The 17,629-nt window shown below is 35.0% G+C and overlaps 1 protein-coding gene across 2 annotated transcripts in view; it reads left to right on the plus strand.

The window, feature by feature from the left end:
* LOC126094910 (serine/threonine-protein phosphatase 6 regulatory ankyrin repeat subunit C-like) overlaps positions 1-17,629 on the plus strand; it is a 314,292-nt gene that overhangs the window by 23,125 nt on the left and 273,538 nt on the right. For both annotated transcript variants that reach the window (XM_049909562.1, XM_049909553.1), the window contains exons 2-3: positions 8,979-9,065; positions 11,316-11,510. In XM_049909562.1, coding sequence (XP_049765519.1) covers positions 9,003-9,065; positions 11,316-11,510 — 258 coding nt within the window. In that variant the 5' untranslated portion in view covers positions 8,979-9,002. The remainder of the gene's footprint in view (positions 1-8,978; positions 9,066-11,315; positions 11,511-17,629) is intronic.

The following is a 17,629-nucleotide window of genomic DNA, read 5'->3' on the forward strand; positions in this document are numbered from 1 at the left end:
GCACGAGTGTATACCTGTCCTTTTTTCCCCCTAAGGTAGTTTTTCTGCTCCCGGGAGTGGAATGATTCCTTACCCTCTCCCTTAAAACCCACATCCTTTAGTCTTTCCCTCTCCTTCCCTCTTTCCTGATGAAGCGACCGTTGGTTGCGAAAGCTTGAATTTTGTGTGTATGTTTGTGTTTGTTTGTTTATCAACCTGCCAGCACTTTTGTTTGGTAAGTCACATCATCTTTGTTTTTAGATATATTTTTCTGACGTGGAATGTTTCCCTCTATTATATTCATATCATTAATTTGAACCCAACAATTACGTTTGTTATTGTCACTGTTGCATTTTGAAACCTCTTCTGTCATCTTATTTTCTCTTTCTGTTTTTGCAAGTAGTTTCACTTTGTATTCACCTTCTCCTTTTTACCGTAATCTACCATACAATTTTATCCCGCCTATATATACTCAATAATACATAACCCACTTCCAAACCATAACCAAAAAAAAAATTTTTTTCCGCTTTCAACACTACCGCTGCTATAAAATCCACCATTTCCAGTTTCATTTTTCATTTCATTTTTCATTTCATTTTCATTTTATTATATTTTATTATATTATTATAATAAGTAGGGTGGAAACTTTAAAATTCTTTTGCGTCCATATCAATGAGAATTTAAGCTGGAGAAAGCTCATTTTGGAACTCCATAAACAACTTAGTTTAGCCGCATTTGCAATTAGAATCACTGCAAATCTTATGGAGAGAAAGATCAGTATGTTGATATATTTTCATTCAGTAATGTCATATGGAGTAATGTTTCGGGGTAACTCTTCTTTAAGAAACAAAATCTTCATTGCTAAAAAATGTGTTGTAAGTATAATATTTGGTGCTCACTCAGACCATCTTGTAGACATCTGGTTAAGGAGTTGGGCATTATGAGTACTGCTCACAGTATATTTTCCCTCATCAATTTTGTTGTAAACAATCTGTTACAGTTCAAAAGGAACAATGATGCACATAATTACAATACCGGAAAAAATTACATTCATTAAGGCACTCCACATGAAGGTTGTCTTTGGCAAATAGGGGTGTATAATGCTGTAGGTAAAATTTTTGATCACTTATTCAGTGATATAAAAGATCAGAGATATAACAAAGTAAAATGAGAAAGTTTCTTTTTGACAAGTCCTTCTGTTCTGTAGAAGAATTTGTATTACTGTAATGTGTAAAAGGTGTTGGGTCGGAATTACTAACTCACATCTTTATATTAAAAAAAAAAAAAAATACTTATAAATGTCAGCATGTAGCCATAATTACAAATTAATTTGAGGTGTGAATGTAAAAGGACTTCTCCCACATTTATCTTGCAAAATATTCCATGGAACATGAAAGTAACTAACCGACTAACTAAGAAGCTGAGTGTCTGTGGTCCATTATTGTTCTGTCCTTCTTTGTTTGTGCTGTTATTACTGGTATGAACCCATAGATTATAGACAAGTATTTGGGAAAATCTTCTCTTGAACTAATAGTTAGCAATACCTATTACACCCAGGATTCTCTGGGCAATTTAAGTTGTGATTCCTATAGTTACAAGTTGGCAATGATTTTCTGTACAATACCTTTTCATATGATATAAAAGTTGCTCCATTTATATGTGGCTATTTTGTCTAGCTAACATCTGATCTAGGAAGGGGATCAGTTGGGTCTGAACCATTATTCCAGTAAGTCAGAGTATCTTCTCGTGTACTAGTAACGGTTGCCATATGATAGTACACAGATAAAAATTCTTTCACTAGCATTGTTAGTAATTCTAATAGTGTGGGTAACTCTGCCTGAATTTTACAGTAACCCTCTAGACACTGATCATGGGTAGGAGCATCAGTGTTAAACAACTGCGGACAGCGTATTACAGTCCTTCCTGTAGTTTGCTGATGTCTGTATATGCATCAGTAATACTACCAGTTGTAATCTACCCCTCCCTAACATCATTTGTTGATTGTCACCCCATTCATAATAAATTCTTTTAATAAGCTTCAAGAGGAGTTATATTTACAACAAACATTTTACTTATCTTCTTTTCTCATAGTTGGCTCCAGTTGTTCACACCGAAGGGCTGATTCTTGAAGTTGAAATTTTTGACATTGTAGGTTCTCTTGGTTCAAATTGATGTAAATAATGGTGAAATATTGCCTGAGCAGTTAATTTCTGTTTCTGAAATTTCTATCCTTTCACATTTTTCTCTATCACACTGGCTTTACAATTTCCACTTCAAAATCGAAAATTACATTGTTATTGCCAAACATAGAAACATGTCTGATCACATCAGGGGCATACCCACTGCTAATCCATTCTGCATTACCAACAATATTACAAAGAGTTTACAGACTTTCTTGACAAATGACTTTCTATTAATCTATACCATTATTTTATAAATGAATCCAGAAATAAATTTAATAAATATTGTCCAATTTTGCAATTAATAACAGAAATTTTAAGTGTGCCAGATATTTCATAATTTCAAATGCTTAAAAAAGAAAATAATTTCAACTGAACATTCAGGGCTAGTACATATCAGTTGTAATGAACAACATAAAGTAATTTCTTTTTACAGATTTTAGTTTGTAATATAATACATCAAGGACAAAATAATATGAAATTCTTTTAGAAAGACAGCTGAGATATTATTAATCTATTCAAAATTCGAAAAAATATTTTTGATATCGACTACTTCTGTTGAGGAAAAGCAACACTTCAGGAGGGTGTTCCTAAACGTGCTGCATCTAGTGGACAACACATCAACTGCTATGTTTATCCTACAACTGGCAGTCGTGCAGCATGTGGAAAACAGATATCAGCAAATAGAAAAGCTGCGCCCATACTGGGTACGGGTGTCTTCCACAAGGCCTATACACATGTGCCCATATGGTGTACAGGTGTAGTTCTGAATGTGTTAAACATTGAAACAGTGCTAATATGGACACTACAAAAATGAACCAGTCACATATTTTGTGGTGATTGATTTGTTACCACAGAACCACTGACCCCTGTATGCTTTTTGTAGTGTCCATATTATCACCATTTCAAGATTTTAAAATGTTTAGAATGGGCACATACCTCTTACATGACTTTGTCTCACAGTTAATGCTTGGACATTTCTCACAGAACAACTTACAAAGTTTCAACTTGACACAGGCTTCCCATCATCTGTTACAAGGTCTATGAAAGTTTGGCACCCAGATTTAAGTTCTGGACTAGAGCAGAATTTTTTCTTGTGACAGAGTAACTTTCGCATGTATAATGTTAGTATGGATACATAACATTGTAACTAAAAATCTTGAAAAGCTGTTGACTGATTTACATTACATTTTGACACAATACACATGATACACTAATAAATGTCATACATAGGCCTAGTCATTATTCCATATGTTTGTAATTGACAAGGTCTATATTGCTTAATGGCCATCTTGGTTCGTACTTTATGATTCATGGTTCACATTTAGAAAATAACAATGCTTCATAATCTTATTTATTAAGAGGTATAACCTTATGTTAAAAGTTTATTATTTATTTATTTATTTATTTATTTATTTATTTATTTATTTCTTGTTCCGTAGATCCAGTTAGTGAGTCAATCACAAGGATATGGAACGTGTCAAATTGTACAGGTTTCAATTTAAACTTACAATACAAGGGCAATTCAATGTCAAATTGTACATAGTTTAAGTAAGACATACTATAAATACAGTAACAGATACAATGTCAGCTAGATAACATAATTACCATTTGACAGAAAAAGGAGTTTCAAATAAAGGTTAAAGATAAGAGCATAAAGTTAAATCACATATTAGGCCTACAAGAGTAAATACATGTACAGCCAATCTGTTGTTACAAAAAGTGCGCTAATGCCCAAATGCACAATAAAATTAATTGAACTACTTCTAGACACAATAAGTTTAGTAATGGTATACATTTTCTTTCAGGTATTCATCCACAGTATAATAAGATTTCTCTGTCAGGTAATCTTTGAGAACTTGTTTAAATTTTGGCAGTTCCGTATGAACACATTTTATATGTAGTGGTAGAGCATTGAACAGCTTAATGCTGGAGTAGTAAACTCCTTTTTGTACCAGAGTGAGACGTTTCATTTCTAAATGTAGATTGTTTTTGTTTCTCGTGTTATAACCATGGAATTTACTGTTGTCTTGGTAGATGGAATAATTTTTGCACACAAAGGTGAGCAAGGAAAAAATATACTGTGAGGCAGTTGTTAGGATACCTATCTTCCGAAACAAGTGCCTGCAAGAGTGTCTTTGATGGACCCCACACATTATTCTGATTGCTTTTTTTTGTATGGTGAAAACTTTTTTTGCAAGTGGTTGGTTCCCCCAGAATATGATAGCATATGACATCAATGAGTGGAAGTAGCCAAAGTAGGCAACCTTAATAGTGTCAACTTCAGCCACTGAAGAAATTACCCGTAATGCAAATATTGCCGAGCTAAGTTTTTTACATAGATGAAGAATGTGAACTGACCAATTACATTTACTGTCTATGTAAGCACCTAGGAATTTTGTCTCTTCAACTTTCTGTATTGGTTGATCTCCACATTTTATGTTAATTTCATCGGGATTACTTTGTGATGTATGGAACCTCATATAATGAGTTTTATCTGCATTGAGCGAGAGACCATTTGAGGAGAACCAATTTAAGATGTCATTAAAAACAGTATTTGTAGTTTTTTCAAGATCATGATCAATCAAATCGTCAATTAGAATTGTGGTATCATCGGCAAACAGGGTAAATTTGCTGTTTGTCTCAGAACAAAGAGGAAGATCATTAATAAAGATGAGGAAAAGCAGTGGGCCCAAAACGGAGCCTTGAGGCACACCACACGTTATCGTGCCCCATTCAGACGAGGCAGGTTCTCCAGAAGAGCCATTTAGCATTACAGTCTGCTTCCGATCCTGTAGATATGATTGTAGCCACAAGCCAACAGTACCACCTAAACCATAGTATTCTGCCTTTTTCCAAAGAATTTGGTGGTTTACACAGTCAAAGGCTTTCATAAGATCACAAAAAATACCCACTGGAGACATTTTTTTGTTAATGGCTTCCAAAACGTGGTTGCTGAAAGAGAATATTGCCTGTTCAGTACAAAGACCGGCACGAAAGCCAAACTGATTTTTGCTTAAGATACTGTGGAAGTTGAGATGGTCTACAATCCTCCTGTGCATGAGTTTTTCTAGAATTTTCGAGAAGGTAGTTAATAGGGATATTGGGCGATAGTTTGTAACAATGCTTTTATCCCCTTTTTTAAAGAGAGGAATCACTACAGCCAACTTAAGTCTGTCAGGGACAATCCCATCTTGTAGGGATGCATTGTATATGTTGCATAAGACGGGACTAACAAATGTATAACAGTGTTTCAGTATTTTACTAGAAATATTGTCCACACCAGCAGAATTTTTATTTTTTAATGATCTAATTACTCTTATGACTTCACTTACAGTAACTGGAGGTAAGGATAACTGTGGGATTCTGTTGCTAATAGCTTTCTGTAGGAGGGACAATGATTCTTCCATAGAACCATTACAGCCTGTCTTCTCTGCTGCTCTCAAAAAGTGGTTATTAAATATTTCTGCAACCAACTCAGGTTTCTTTATGATACTGTCCCCTGTATTAATCTCTACCTGAGACATGTTCCCTGTTGTCCTGCCAGTTTCCCTCTTTATTACATTCCATATAGTTTTAATTTTATTTTCTGAGCTTTCAATTTCTGATTTTATGCACATACTTTTAGATTTATTTATAACCTTCTTGAGAATGCTACAGTAAAGTTTGTAGTGTTGTCGTTTCTTTGGATCATTACAAGTCCTGAGAGAACTGTATAACATCCTCTTTGTTCTACAAGATGTTATTATCCCTGTAGTGATCCAAGACTCCTTGGCATTGCCTATATGATTATTTCTAACTACTTTTTTGGGAAAGATGGACTCAAATACAGACATGAATTCATTTAAAAATGAATTGTACTTTTTGTTTACATCTGTTTCCCTATAAACTTGGCTCCAGTCTATCTCTTTTAGGCTATCATTGAATTTTTTAAGGCCCTGTTCATTTATTATCCTAAAAGATTTCCAAGAATGCTCGGAACTGTTGCACACACTGACGTAATTGAGCCTAAGCAATTGACCACCATGATCAGAAAGGCCAAGGATTGGATGTACAGTGATCTCATTGTATTTAGACTTATCTATAAATATATTATCTATCAGACTTTTACTGTTAACAGTAATCCTAGTTGGGAAATCTACTATTGCCATCAGATTATAAGACTCAATTAAATGTACTAAATCAGCTTTACTATTGCTCTCATTTAGGAAATCAACATGAAAGTCACCAGTAATTATCAAGTTCTTGGACTTTGAGTACAGTATGGATAATAAAGAATCTAAGTGCTTGAGAAATACATTCAAATTCCCTGAGGGAGATCTATACAGTGCTAACACTACAGCCGTGAAGTCATTTACAGTAATCTCAACACCACATACTTCAATTTGTTGCTCTATACAATGGCTCTTTAAATCTAATGCATTGTAAGATATGTTGTTTTTTACATAAATTACCACTCCACCTTTTTCCATGATGGTTCTAGAGTAATGCGCTGCCTGACAGTAACCACTTAGCTGTAACCTTTCAATATCTTTCACATGGTGTTCACTAAAACATAATACATCAGTATCTTTTATTCCTTGTGGTTCCTCTAACAGATCAGTAATATCATTTACCTTATTACCAAGTCCTCCCACATTTTGGTGAAAAATCGTCATTTCTTTGGAATCAGAGACAGATCTAAACTTTTGCCTAAAAAATTATCGGTAGCTACAGACACAGTACGTTCATCACTAACAATTTCCTGAAACATTTGAGTTTGAAACTGAGTCTGACTTGATGGTTGGAGCCATTCAAGTGCGATTGGTTCCAACTTTGGGGTACATTTGAGGACTTCTTCCAATATTTTTGTTTTTAAGAGGGTACCTAATGCTTTTTTTCCTGATCTGTTCAGGTGCATACCGTGTCTTGTAAATAATTCTCGTCCAAAACTGCTTACATCTACAACACAAGTATTTTTAAAATGCTTACACAACTTCGTTAACTTAGAGTTTGTTTGTGAGATAGCCTCATTTACACAGGACTGTGGAATTAAGTCATGTCTCTTTGGTATGTTCACAACAAATACCTTAGACTGATGAAGCGCCGATATTTTCTTCCTGAGCGACTGTATGGCATCATTCCCTTCGTTGCAGGCAACGTTGTTTGAGCCACCTATTAAGATTACACACTCGTTTTTTACTTTTTCAGGATCGCACCCCGCTACAACTTCTTGAAGTTTAGCACCTGGCTTCACAATTCCACAAACATCGGCAGCATTAAAACTGCTTTTCACTATATCAGCCATGCCTCTACCATGACTATCAGCGAAAATGTGAAAACGATTTGTTGATGTTTCACTCACAGCAGACTGGATCACACCACTGCCACTTATATTGCTGTTAACTGAACGCTGTGGCTTTGGAAGATCAAACCTAACCTTTTTCCGATAGTTTATAGGCACACTCTTCTTACGATTGTTTTCACTTTCAGTGAGACTATTACTAGAACAAAGTACATCAAAATTGTTTACATTCTCGAACCTCGAAACATTTGCTGTACACGAATTTTTAGTGCCGATTGTTTGACGCTTGTTGTGTACTACCTTCCATTCTGATGATTTACCAGCGTCATTTTGCACCAATTAGCAAGTATTACAGTCAGAAAATGTGTATATGTCTTGAGGCAGTGTCACACTGTTCAACTAGATTCTATTCTTGCAGTATTTGAGAATGAGATCACGTGGTGATTTGCAATAATTTTACACACAGTTTTAAGTCTTTACAAAACTTTTTCTTGCTGACACCTCCCACAAAATGATGAAAGGAAATCAGTTTATAACTTACTATATTTTCAATGTTCATGTAGCAAAACTGCTGCATCAGGCAAGAAAATTTAATTTATTATTCCTTTACTACCAAATCTCTATGAAACACATTTTTCAGACAGCATCCACATATACTACTAAATGTACCTGCAAAATTATATAATTGTACAACATGTAGTTCAGGAGATATGACATTGTAAATATTGAGGTGTGTGAAAAACAACCTTTTGCTTAAAAAAGAGTGCATGTTACCCAGACTATACATGTCTGTTGTTTGATAATGAGAGCACTTAGAAACTTTTTGCAAATGTTAAACATAATATCAAATCTTTTCTAATTTTTTTCTCACTTTCATACTTAACGTCGAATACTTAACACATTAACACATGTGTAAAGTAATAAGAAGTTTAAAGCCGTTTTATACATGGCAGATTGATTCTTTATAGAACTTGGCATTTACTGGTATTAATCTAGCTGCCAAGTTATGGAAGAAATTTTAGTTGATATGCAGTAAAGAAAGCTTTGACAGCCTGGGTGAGAGAGTTTTGGTCATTTTTTTCCCCTTTTTCCTGGTATTACTTCATGCTTTAGGCTTTGTGCCGGAAGGTTCATGGCTTGTTGTGCACTTAGCTCTTGTTTCTGCTTCTCAATTTATACCCTGACTCCCCAAGATCATGTTCATCTGAGGTAGGAAAGCCAATCGGCCATTATACAAGACTGCAATAAGGTGCAGAGATTCTGACTTACATGCAAGTTAGATGGTTGATTTAATTTGACAATTTCTATATAGTTCTCATCTTTGACACATTTTGAGTTTATATACTTTAATAATGTTATACATACATCATTACACTGTAATATCAGAGCATAATAATCTTTAAAAAAAATTAAAGTTTTTTCTTTTGTCATTCTTACATGAGATACGTATTCATGTACAAATGTATAGAACAGTGTGTCTCTATGTGTTTCTATAGAACATGTGTTTGATAGATTGCATCTTCTTTTTAATTTAGGGCTTCGCATTGCAGACAGATAAAATGGGTCAAGAGGAACAAAGTGACCGAGCTATGCTGTCTGCAGTGTATCGAGGAGATCTTAATGTAAGTAATTACAATTCCTTATTCTTTTTATATATTATGCAAAAAATTGAGTATTAAAGTAATTTAAGGTTTCATTGGATGCTCTGAACTAAAAGCTTTGAAAACTGTTTTTGATATATTACAATGTTCTTTCATTCAGTGGCAACTCCAGGCAGGAATATCAACAATCTTGGAAAATACAGATTGCTACTTACAATAAAGAAGACGCGTCCAGACAGGCACAGTTAAAAGACACTCATATAAACCTTTTGGCCACAGCCTTCTTTAGTAAAAACACACACACACACACACACACACACACACACACACTCAAACACACACACACACACACACACACACACACACACACACACAGGGCATTCCGCCTTGAGATACTGGATTTGGCGGTTTTTGTGTGTGTGTGTGTGTGTGTGTGTGTGTGTGTGTGTGTGTGTGTGCGTGGGTGTGTGTGCGCATCTTTTACTGTTGAAGGCTGAGGCCAAAAGCTTTATGTGAGTGTCTTTTAACTGTGCCTGTCTGCAACTTGATGTGTCTCCTTTATGGTAAGTAGCAATCTGTCTTTTCCTACATCATTAATTTTCTTTCATTGATAAGTAATTTGATTATGATATTTTTCTACTCCTTATGAGTGTTATACTTGGGGTTACTGTATTAACTATTATTGGCACTACAAATGTGCCACAATAGTCATCATATTATACACTGAAGAGCCAAGGAAACTAGTACACCTGCCTAATATCATGTAGGGCCCCTGTGAGCATGCAGAAGTGCTGCAACATGACATTGTATGGACACAACTAATGTCTGAAGTACTGCTGGAGGGAACTGACACCATGAATCCTGAAGGGCTGTCCATAAATCTGTAGGAGTATGAGGGGGTTGACGTCTCTTCTCAATAGCATGTTGCAAGGCATCCCAGATATGCTCAATAAGGTTCATGTATGAGAAGTTTGGTGGCCAGCGGAAGTGTTTAAACTCAGAAGACTGTTCCTGGAGCCACTCTATAGCAATTCTGGATGTTTGGGGTGTTGCATTGTCCTGCTGGAATTGCCCAAGTCTGTCGGAATGCACAATGGACATGAATGGATGCAGGTGATCAGACAGGATGCTTACATACGAGTCACCTGTCAGAGTCATATCTAGATGTATCAGGGGTTCCATATCACTCCAAATGCACACGCCCCACACCACTACAGCACCTCCACCAGCTTGAACAGTCCCCTGCTGAGACGAAAGGACCATGGATTCATTAGGTTGTCTTCATACGTGTACACATCCATCCACTAAACAAAATTTGAAATGAGACTTGTCCGACCAGGCAACATGTTTCTAGTCATCAACAGTCCAATGTCAGTGTTAACGGGCCAAAGCGAGGCGTAAAGCTTTGTTGTGCAGTTATCAAAGGTACACGAGTCAGCCTTTGGCTCCAAAAGTCCATATAGATGATGTTTTGTTGAATGGTTCACACGCTGATACTTGTTGATGGCTCAACATTCAAATCTACAGCAATTTGCAGAAGGGTTGCACTTCTGTTATGTTGAACGATTCTTTTCAGTCGTTTTGGTCCCATTCTTGCAGGATCTTTTTCTGGCCACAGTGATGTTGGAGATTTGATGTTTTACCAGAATCCTGATTTTCATGGTACTATCCTGAAATGGTCTTACAGGAAAATCTCCATTTCATTGCTACCTCAGAGACGCTGTGTCCCATCACTTGTGAGCTGACTATAACACCACATTCAAACTCCCTTAAATCTTGATAACCTGCCATTGTAGCAGCAGTAACCAATCTAATAACTGTACCAGACACTTGTCTTATATAGGTGTTACCGACCACAGAGCTGTATTCTGCCTGTTTACATATCTCTGTATTTGAATATGCATGCCTATACCAGTTTCTTTGGCACTTCAGTCTACTTTTACTTAGCCAAATAATCTACATTACAATTAGGCTTACATTTCCACACACTTTTCATGATGCCATAAAGAGAACTAGAAAAACCCAAGAACAATTAAGAATTACTAGTTGTAATCTCATTCGGCAAATCATTTAATGTTGTAGACTATAGCATGTTCGAATAAATTCCATGATTTAATGAAAATTCATTAATTTTTATGATTTGTTCTCTTTTAGCCTTTACTGATGGTTAGTTTGAAATAGTTTACACTGAAACTTTCCTTTTTATATTATTAGATTATTACATTCAATTAATAATATGAATGCTTCAGTCTATCCGTTTTCTGTCTATAGGCACTGAAAGAACTGATATCACAGGGTGGTGATCCAAATGCTAAGGACTGCAATGGCCACCCAATCTTATTACATGCAGCAAAAAATGTGGAAATTCTCAGCTATTTATTGGAAGATGTTCATATTCCAATAGAAGCCTGTGATAAATATGGCTACACACCTCTTTTGAGAGCATCATCAAGTGGAAATCTAGATGTGAGTTCTAATCGTACTCTTCAATACAATTATGTGTTAAAATTGCTTGTTTTCCATGACAGCACTTGATGCTATGCCCAAAAACCTTTCAGGCTGTTCTTATCTTATCTTTCTTGTTACAAAAAGACAGATGATATGGTCAGTGCTTACCTTCATGATGTGCAATTTCTGAGGGATACACTCCTCAAGTTCTAGAACCTGGCAGTATGTTTCCTATTGTACCTGTAATGGCAGTGAGTAAAGGGAGCGAATCGTTTAGCACATTAATAATCATGATGGTGTAGGAATGCTATAAAACTTCTAGAAGAGTTTACAGAAACATTTATAACAAAATTTTTAGCTTTTGGAAGCATGGATACCTTTTTCTGGGAAGAATGAAAGAAATAATTGTGGAAGTTGGGGAGCAGGATGCGAGTAGAGCAAATTACTCAGAAACCAGGCAAAGAAAGGGCCATGAAATACAAGGGTCCCTCTTTAAATAACTTCTGAGTGCCCCCATCCCTCCTTCCTCCCTATGCCTTCCAGTTCCATATCTCTCTCTCTCTCTCTCTCTCTCTCTCTCTCTCTCTCTTCTCTCTCTCTCTCTGTCTCTCCCCCCCCCCCTCTCCCAATGTTTTCATTCCTTCATAAAGGAGGAACAAACAGTTCCTAAAGATAGAAATAAATTTTTATTTGATTTTATGTATTCCTGTTAGATATACTGTAAGATGAATACCTCTAAACTCAATTTGCACAGTTATGTTTTATCAGCAAGGCTTGCTGGCCTATACAAAAAATAAATGCAAATCATCTCTGCCATAAAACTCACAGGAACATCTAATGTATGACCAGCCAAAATCTTATAACACAATAGAATAATATGTTAAATCTCTACAATGACCATTTGGCCACAGTAGGTTATAACGATACAGCCTTCCCCGAAATTCATATGAAATGTCTGATACCACCTTATTTTTTATATGCATCTGGATAATTATCAGACAATTTAGTGCTTCCTAGGGACTTGTATGTGTGTCTATATGTATATCATTCTGTATAATTTGGTAATAATTCTTGGTATTCATTGTGAAAGCAAATAGAAGGTTCTGGAAAAATGTACATTGTCATCATTATAAGAGACCGTTGGCATTAACGAAATTACATACAAATGCTAAATTAAATGATTAATCAACAAATTGAAGGAATAAATAAAAAGCAACAGATAATAAAAGGCTGTGGAAGTGTTGGAATAGGTGGCTGGCACCTCTAATTCCATAATTACAATCAAGTAACGAGTTAACACAAACAACCTCATTATCTTGAAAAGTGGCTTGAAAGTTATTAGCAAGTGATGTATTTTCATTTGTTATCTATTTTTATGGCCTTTTCTGTAACTGATATTCTTTGTAAACAGTTTCCTGATTGGTTAATGCTTGTTTACAATACACAGTTTCTCAATTTCTATAAATTGAAGTCTTGTTTGAGCAATTTATGTATGTAATTGGATAAAACATGAGTTCTGTACCACTATTAAATATTATTATCCAAAACTGAACTGTAATTAATTACATAACTAAAATAATACAAGAGATATAATTTTAATTAAAGTTCAGATCGATTTTCATATTTGGAACTAGTGATGTTACTATAAAAATTACATCAGTTAATATTGTGATTTTTTTCCTTATTCAGCTGTAACATCAGTTTCTTTACATTTTTTAAATTTTAATTCTAACATTGAAACTGTACAAATTTAATAATGAACTATTTTGGAAGCTATTGCTAAAATTCTATATAAAGTGATTCTTTGATGCTGCAGCAGTTCAATTCAATTCACTTCAGTTGTTGAGTTAGTTGTTGTTGAGTCTGCTGGAGAGTTTGTTTGGAAGTGAAAGAGATCAGTCAGTCTGTGTTTTGTTTACATGACGAGTGTGCAGTTCGGATGTCAATCGATGTGAATGAATCTTGTTAAACATGAAAATTTTGTACTAATTCACCAATGGACCAAGCAGAAGAAACTTAAGTTAAGTAACATTCAACATGAATCATTACAAGGCCTAAAACTAACAACAAATTCTGGATGCAGTAACACATGCAAATCATTTATTAGTCTCAATGAAAAAACTGTGGTGTTTTTGCCAGTTACATGCTGCACAAAATTAAAATAAGCATCTGATACTCAAGGTATCAGGAATGACAGAACTATGACACAAGGAAATAGAACTGCTTCCATGAGCAAAGACAGAAAACTGTGAAATTAAAATCAAAGCCATCATATGCAGCACCAAAAGCTACAGAATAACTCCCTTCAAACATATGAGACTCAAAAAGATTTCCAATATCGAACTGTTTCTATAATATAAATGAATGTGTGTTTATTTATTTATTTTTTATCATCCCAATGATCACATTTGTGATGTAGGATTTGTCAGGATACATTTCAACAACTATATATCATCTTTACCAAATTTTTTTCTATGCTGAATTCATATGAATCTATCTTATGTTTAATACAATATACAACTAATAAGTGCTTTTATAACATAATTTCTTATGTGCTTGACAGACCTATTCCTTGATGTTGTGATTTCATTGGTCACATTTATGATATCATATATTCTTATACAGTTGAGCAGAGGTATTCACTTATACGGCAGCGACATTTGTCAAGCATGTGGTTCTTACTCTTCTTATGTGCTTGACAGACATATTCATTGATGTAATTTCAGTGGTCACATTAATTTAAACATATATTCTTGTACAGTTGTGCAGATATATTCACTTATGCTGTAATAACATTTGTCAAGAATGTGGTTCTTTATATTCTAATACAGTTGAGCATAGAAATTCACTTACACTTTCATAACATTTGTCAAGCATGTGATCCTATAAAACAGTTTTAAATTTATCCTCATTTTCCAGCTCTTTGATATGTTTTGGTAGTGCATTAAAAAGTTTGATGCCTTGATTACATACATGTTTTTGATTTTTGATCCTTGTTACAGTTTGTAAGTGGAGATCTTTACACTGCCATGTATCGTAATTATTGTAGTCTGTATTGGTTTTCATTTTGTCCTGATTTCTTTTGATCACCAACAGACATTTCATAATGTATAATGATGGAATTGTTAAAATTTTCAATGCTTTAAAAAGGGGCCTACAATGTGTTTGAGGTGGGCTCTGGGTCATTATCTGAAGAGCGCATTTTTGTAATCTGAAAATCTCATTTAGACGACAATTTGTTTTTCCCCAGAATACTATCCCATAGGATGCAATTGACTGAAAATAGCCAAAATATAATAATCTTGTATGGTCATTACTAAAAACGCTTGAAATTATTCTAAGTGCAAAACGTGCTGAATTTAGTTTTGGTGCTAAGCTCACCACATGGTCCTCCTGGTTTATCTTCTCATCAGTGTGCATACCCAGGAATTTTGCACACTGTTCTCTTTCAAGTTGCTTGCCCTCCATGGTGGGATTTATGTCATCATATTCACTTATTTTTCCATATTGCACATAATTAGTTTTTTTTGCATTCAGTGTTAGCTTGTTTGCACTAAACCATTTTTGTATATCTTGTAGGACATGGTCCACAGTACTGTGCAATGACTGCTTCATATCACTAACTATTAAACTAGTATCATCAGCAAATAACATGATTCTAGCTTTTCTCTCTGACACCTGAATATCATTAATGTAAACCTTGGGGTACTACTACTGTGACCTCCCTTGGATCAGATCTTAGTTTAATTTTTTGGTTAATATTTGGTGCTGTAATTTCAACCACCTGCATCCTCTTTTCCAGATATGACTCAAACCACATTTTTACCGATCCTCTGATACCTATAGCTTCAAGCTTTTCCAAAAGTGTGCTGTGGTCAACAGTTGTTATAACGTCAAGTTGAACACATATATTTCAGAACTACACAACACATATAAGTCACAGAGCAAGTTGATAAGCAATACATGTGAACACGGTAACATTCGAATGAGCACTGACTCCAAGTCTAGCGGCCACTGGCTGGCTGGCCGCTTAGGTGGCACAGCTGCTGCATGGCTGGCAGACAGCTCCGCATGTAGAGGACGCGCGTAATTGCACGGCGGCACTTTGAATGATCGGCGAGTCACAACAACAGTGTCAAAGGCTTTTGACAGATCTAGATTTATCCTGACTTAACTCTTTCCTTCTTCAAATTTACTGATTATTTCTTTTGTGTATTGCAGTACAGCTGTTTCGGTACTTCTCCCAGCTCGAAATCCATGCTGTTTACTGTTTACCAGATTGTGGATATTAAGATAATGTGGGACTCTATATTTCATTAGTATCTATAAAACCTTGGAGAAAGTTGAGAGAAGTGAGACAGGTCTGTAGTTTTCTATTTTAAGCTTGTCATCCTTTTTCAACAGGGGAATGACTTTAGAAATTTTCAGTTTCTGTGGAAACACACACTCAGCCATTGACAAGTTTGCTATGTGTGACAGTGGTTTCACTATTTGATTAGCTGTTTTCTTTATTAGTATTATTGGCACCTCATCTACTCCAGCTGACATTTTGGACTTCAGACTTTTAATCACTTTTAAAACTTCCTTTTCATTTGTTGGGACTGCCATCATACTGCTGGCTGCCTTGGGTGCTGCTCTCGTAATCTGCTCCCCAAAATCCCTGCTTATGTGTACTATAGGATAAGGCAAATTACAATGTAATACATTGCACAAAATTAGAAGTAGCTTACACAAGCAAACGAAAATGCACACTCTCTAAACATTTGGAAATATATACTGAAAGCAAAATTATAATTCAATATGGGATAGGCCTAGAACATTGATGTATATAATTATAATTTGCTAAATGCTAGTTACTAGACACAGTATTATATAATTTTTGATGCTTGCAGTAGACATGTGACTTGATCCATACAATGTAAATTGTTGTGTCCAAGTTATTCCTCACATGTCTGTTGTTTTAGTTTCCTTCTTCCTGGCAATGAATTCACTCAATTAATGTGTAAATTTTTTTACTTCTGTAAATAGTAGGCTATATTAAGTTTTTTCTTTAATTCAGTGCTGTACATTTCTGAATATGTGTAAATCATGCTACTCTTCTTCAGTTTAATAAGCAAAGTGATACAGCAAGTAAGGCAACAACTATCTCTTCATCATTTGGGTCAACTTTTAATTACCTCTCAAATATCTCTAAAAAGGAGATTTGTGATTGTGGAAACTCAAATTTCACTTATCTGTTGGTCTGTAACTGCACTAATCCTGGTGTAGATAAATGTTTCTTGGTAGAACACAGAATCATAATCACACAATCTGAAATTACTTTTACTGGTAATCCTACAGGTCAATGATGAACGCAGCACCATGGATTTAAAATTGTCTCATTGGAACATTAATTCCTATTAAACAATGTTTGAGTGATGACCAGTTTACCTTATACTTCTGTTTGCATTTAACAAACACCGGACTTGCACAAATACTTCATGATTATTATCAGTGGCAACAAATTTTGTAAATGTCAATTTTCCAGAGACCACAATTCTGCAGACAACAGTCAATTATACACAAGTTCTTAAACTGAACAACTGAAAACATTCCACACATCAAGAAAGTACAGACTGACTGACACAGTTCATACTTTTAATAACCAAAGAAGTATATAAAGATGTTTGACAAACATTTATTTGGTGATTGGTAATCATGAACTTTTTTCTCACAAGATTGGACAACTACACCTAGCTGTTCACCAGCTGAATTACAGTAGCCAACTTTCAGTAGTAGCAATCCAGAGATGTTAACCAGTTGACTTCTGTGTGTGCACTTCATTACACAGAGATGTTGACTGTACGAATGCTGGAGGTAAATTGAGAATATTTGGGGTTGGGTTGGTATATAAAGACTGATGTAATAATATTTTATAATCTTGATAATTATATTATAGTTTATAAAACTGAAGTGCCAAAATTTAATGAAGTGGATGATCTAGAAATCCCAACAATATTTTGGTTTAACTAAAAGATAGCTCGTTAGAAACGTATAAAAATTCACAGAGCTATATCACTAGCACACTGTATGCCTAGGCAGTGGATTAGATACTTTCAATCAAAGTTGCCATGATTAAAATTTTGTTAATTTATGGT

The sequence above is a fragment of the Schistocerca cancellata genome, chromosome 1 (assembly GCF_023864275.1).
Source record: "Schistocerca cancellata isolate TAMUIC-IGC-003103 chromosome 1, iqSchCanc2.1, whole genome shotgun sequence".
NCBI classification, from domain to species: domain Eukaryota; kingdom Metazoa; phylum Arthropoda; class Insecta; order Orthoptera; family Acrididae; genus Schistocerca; species Schistocerca cancellata.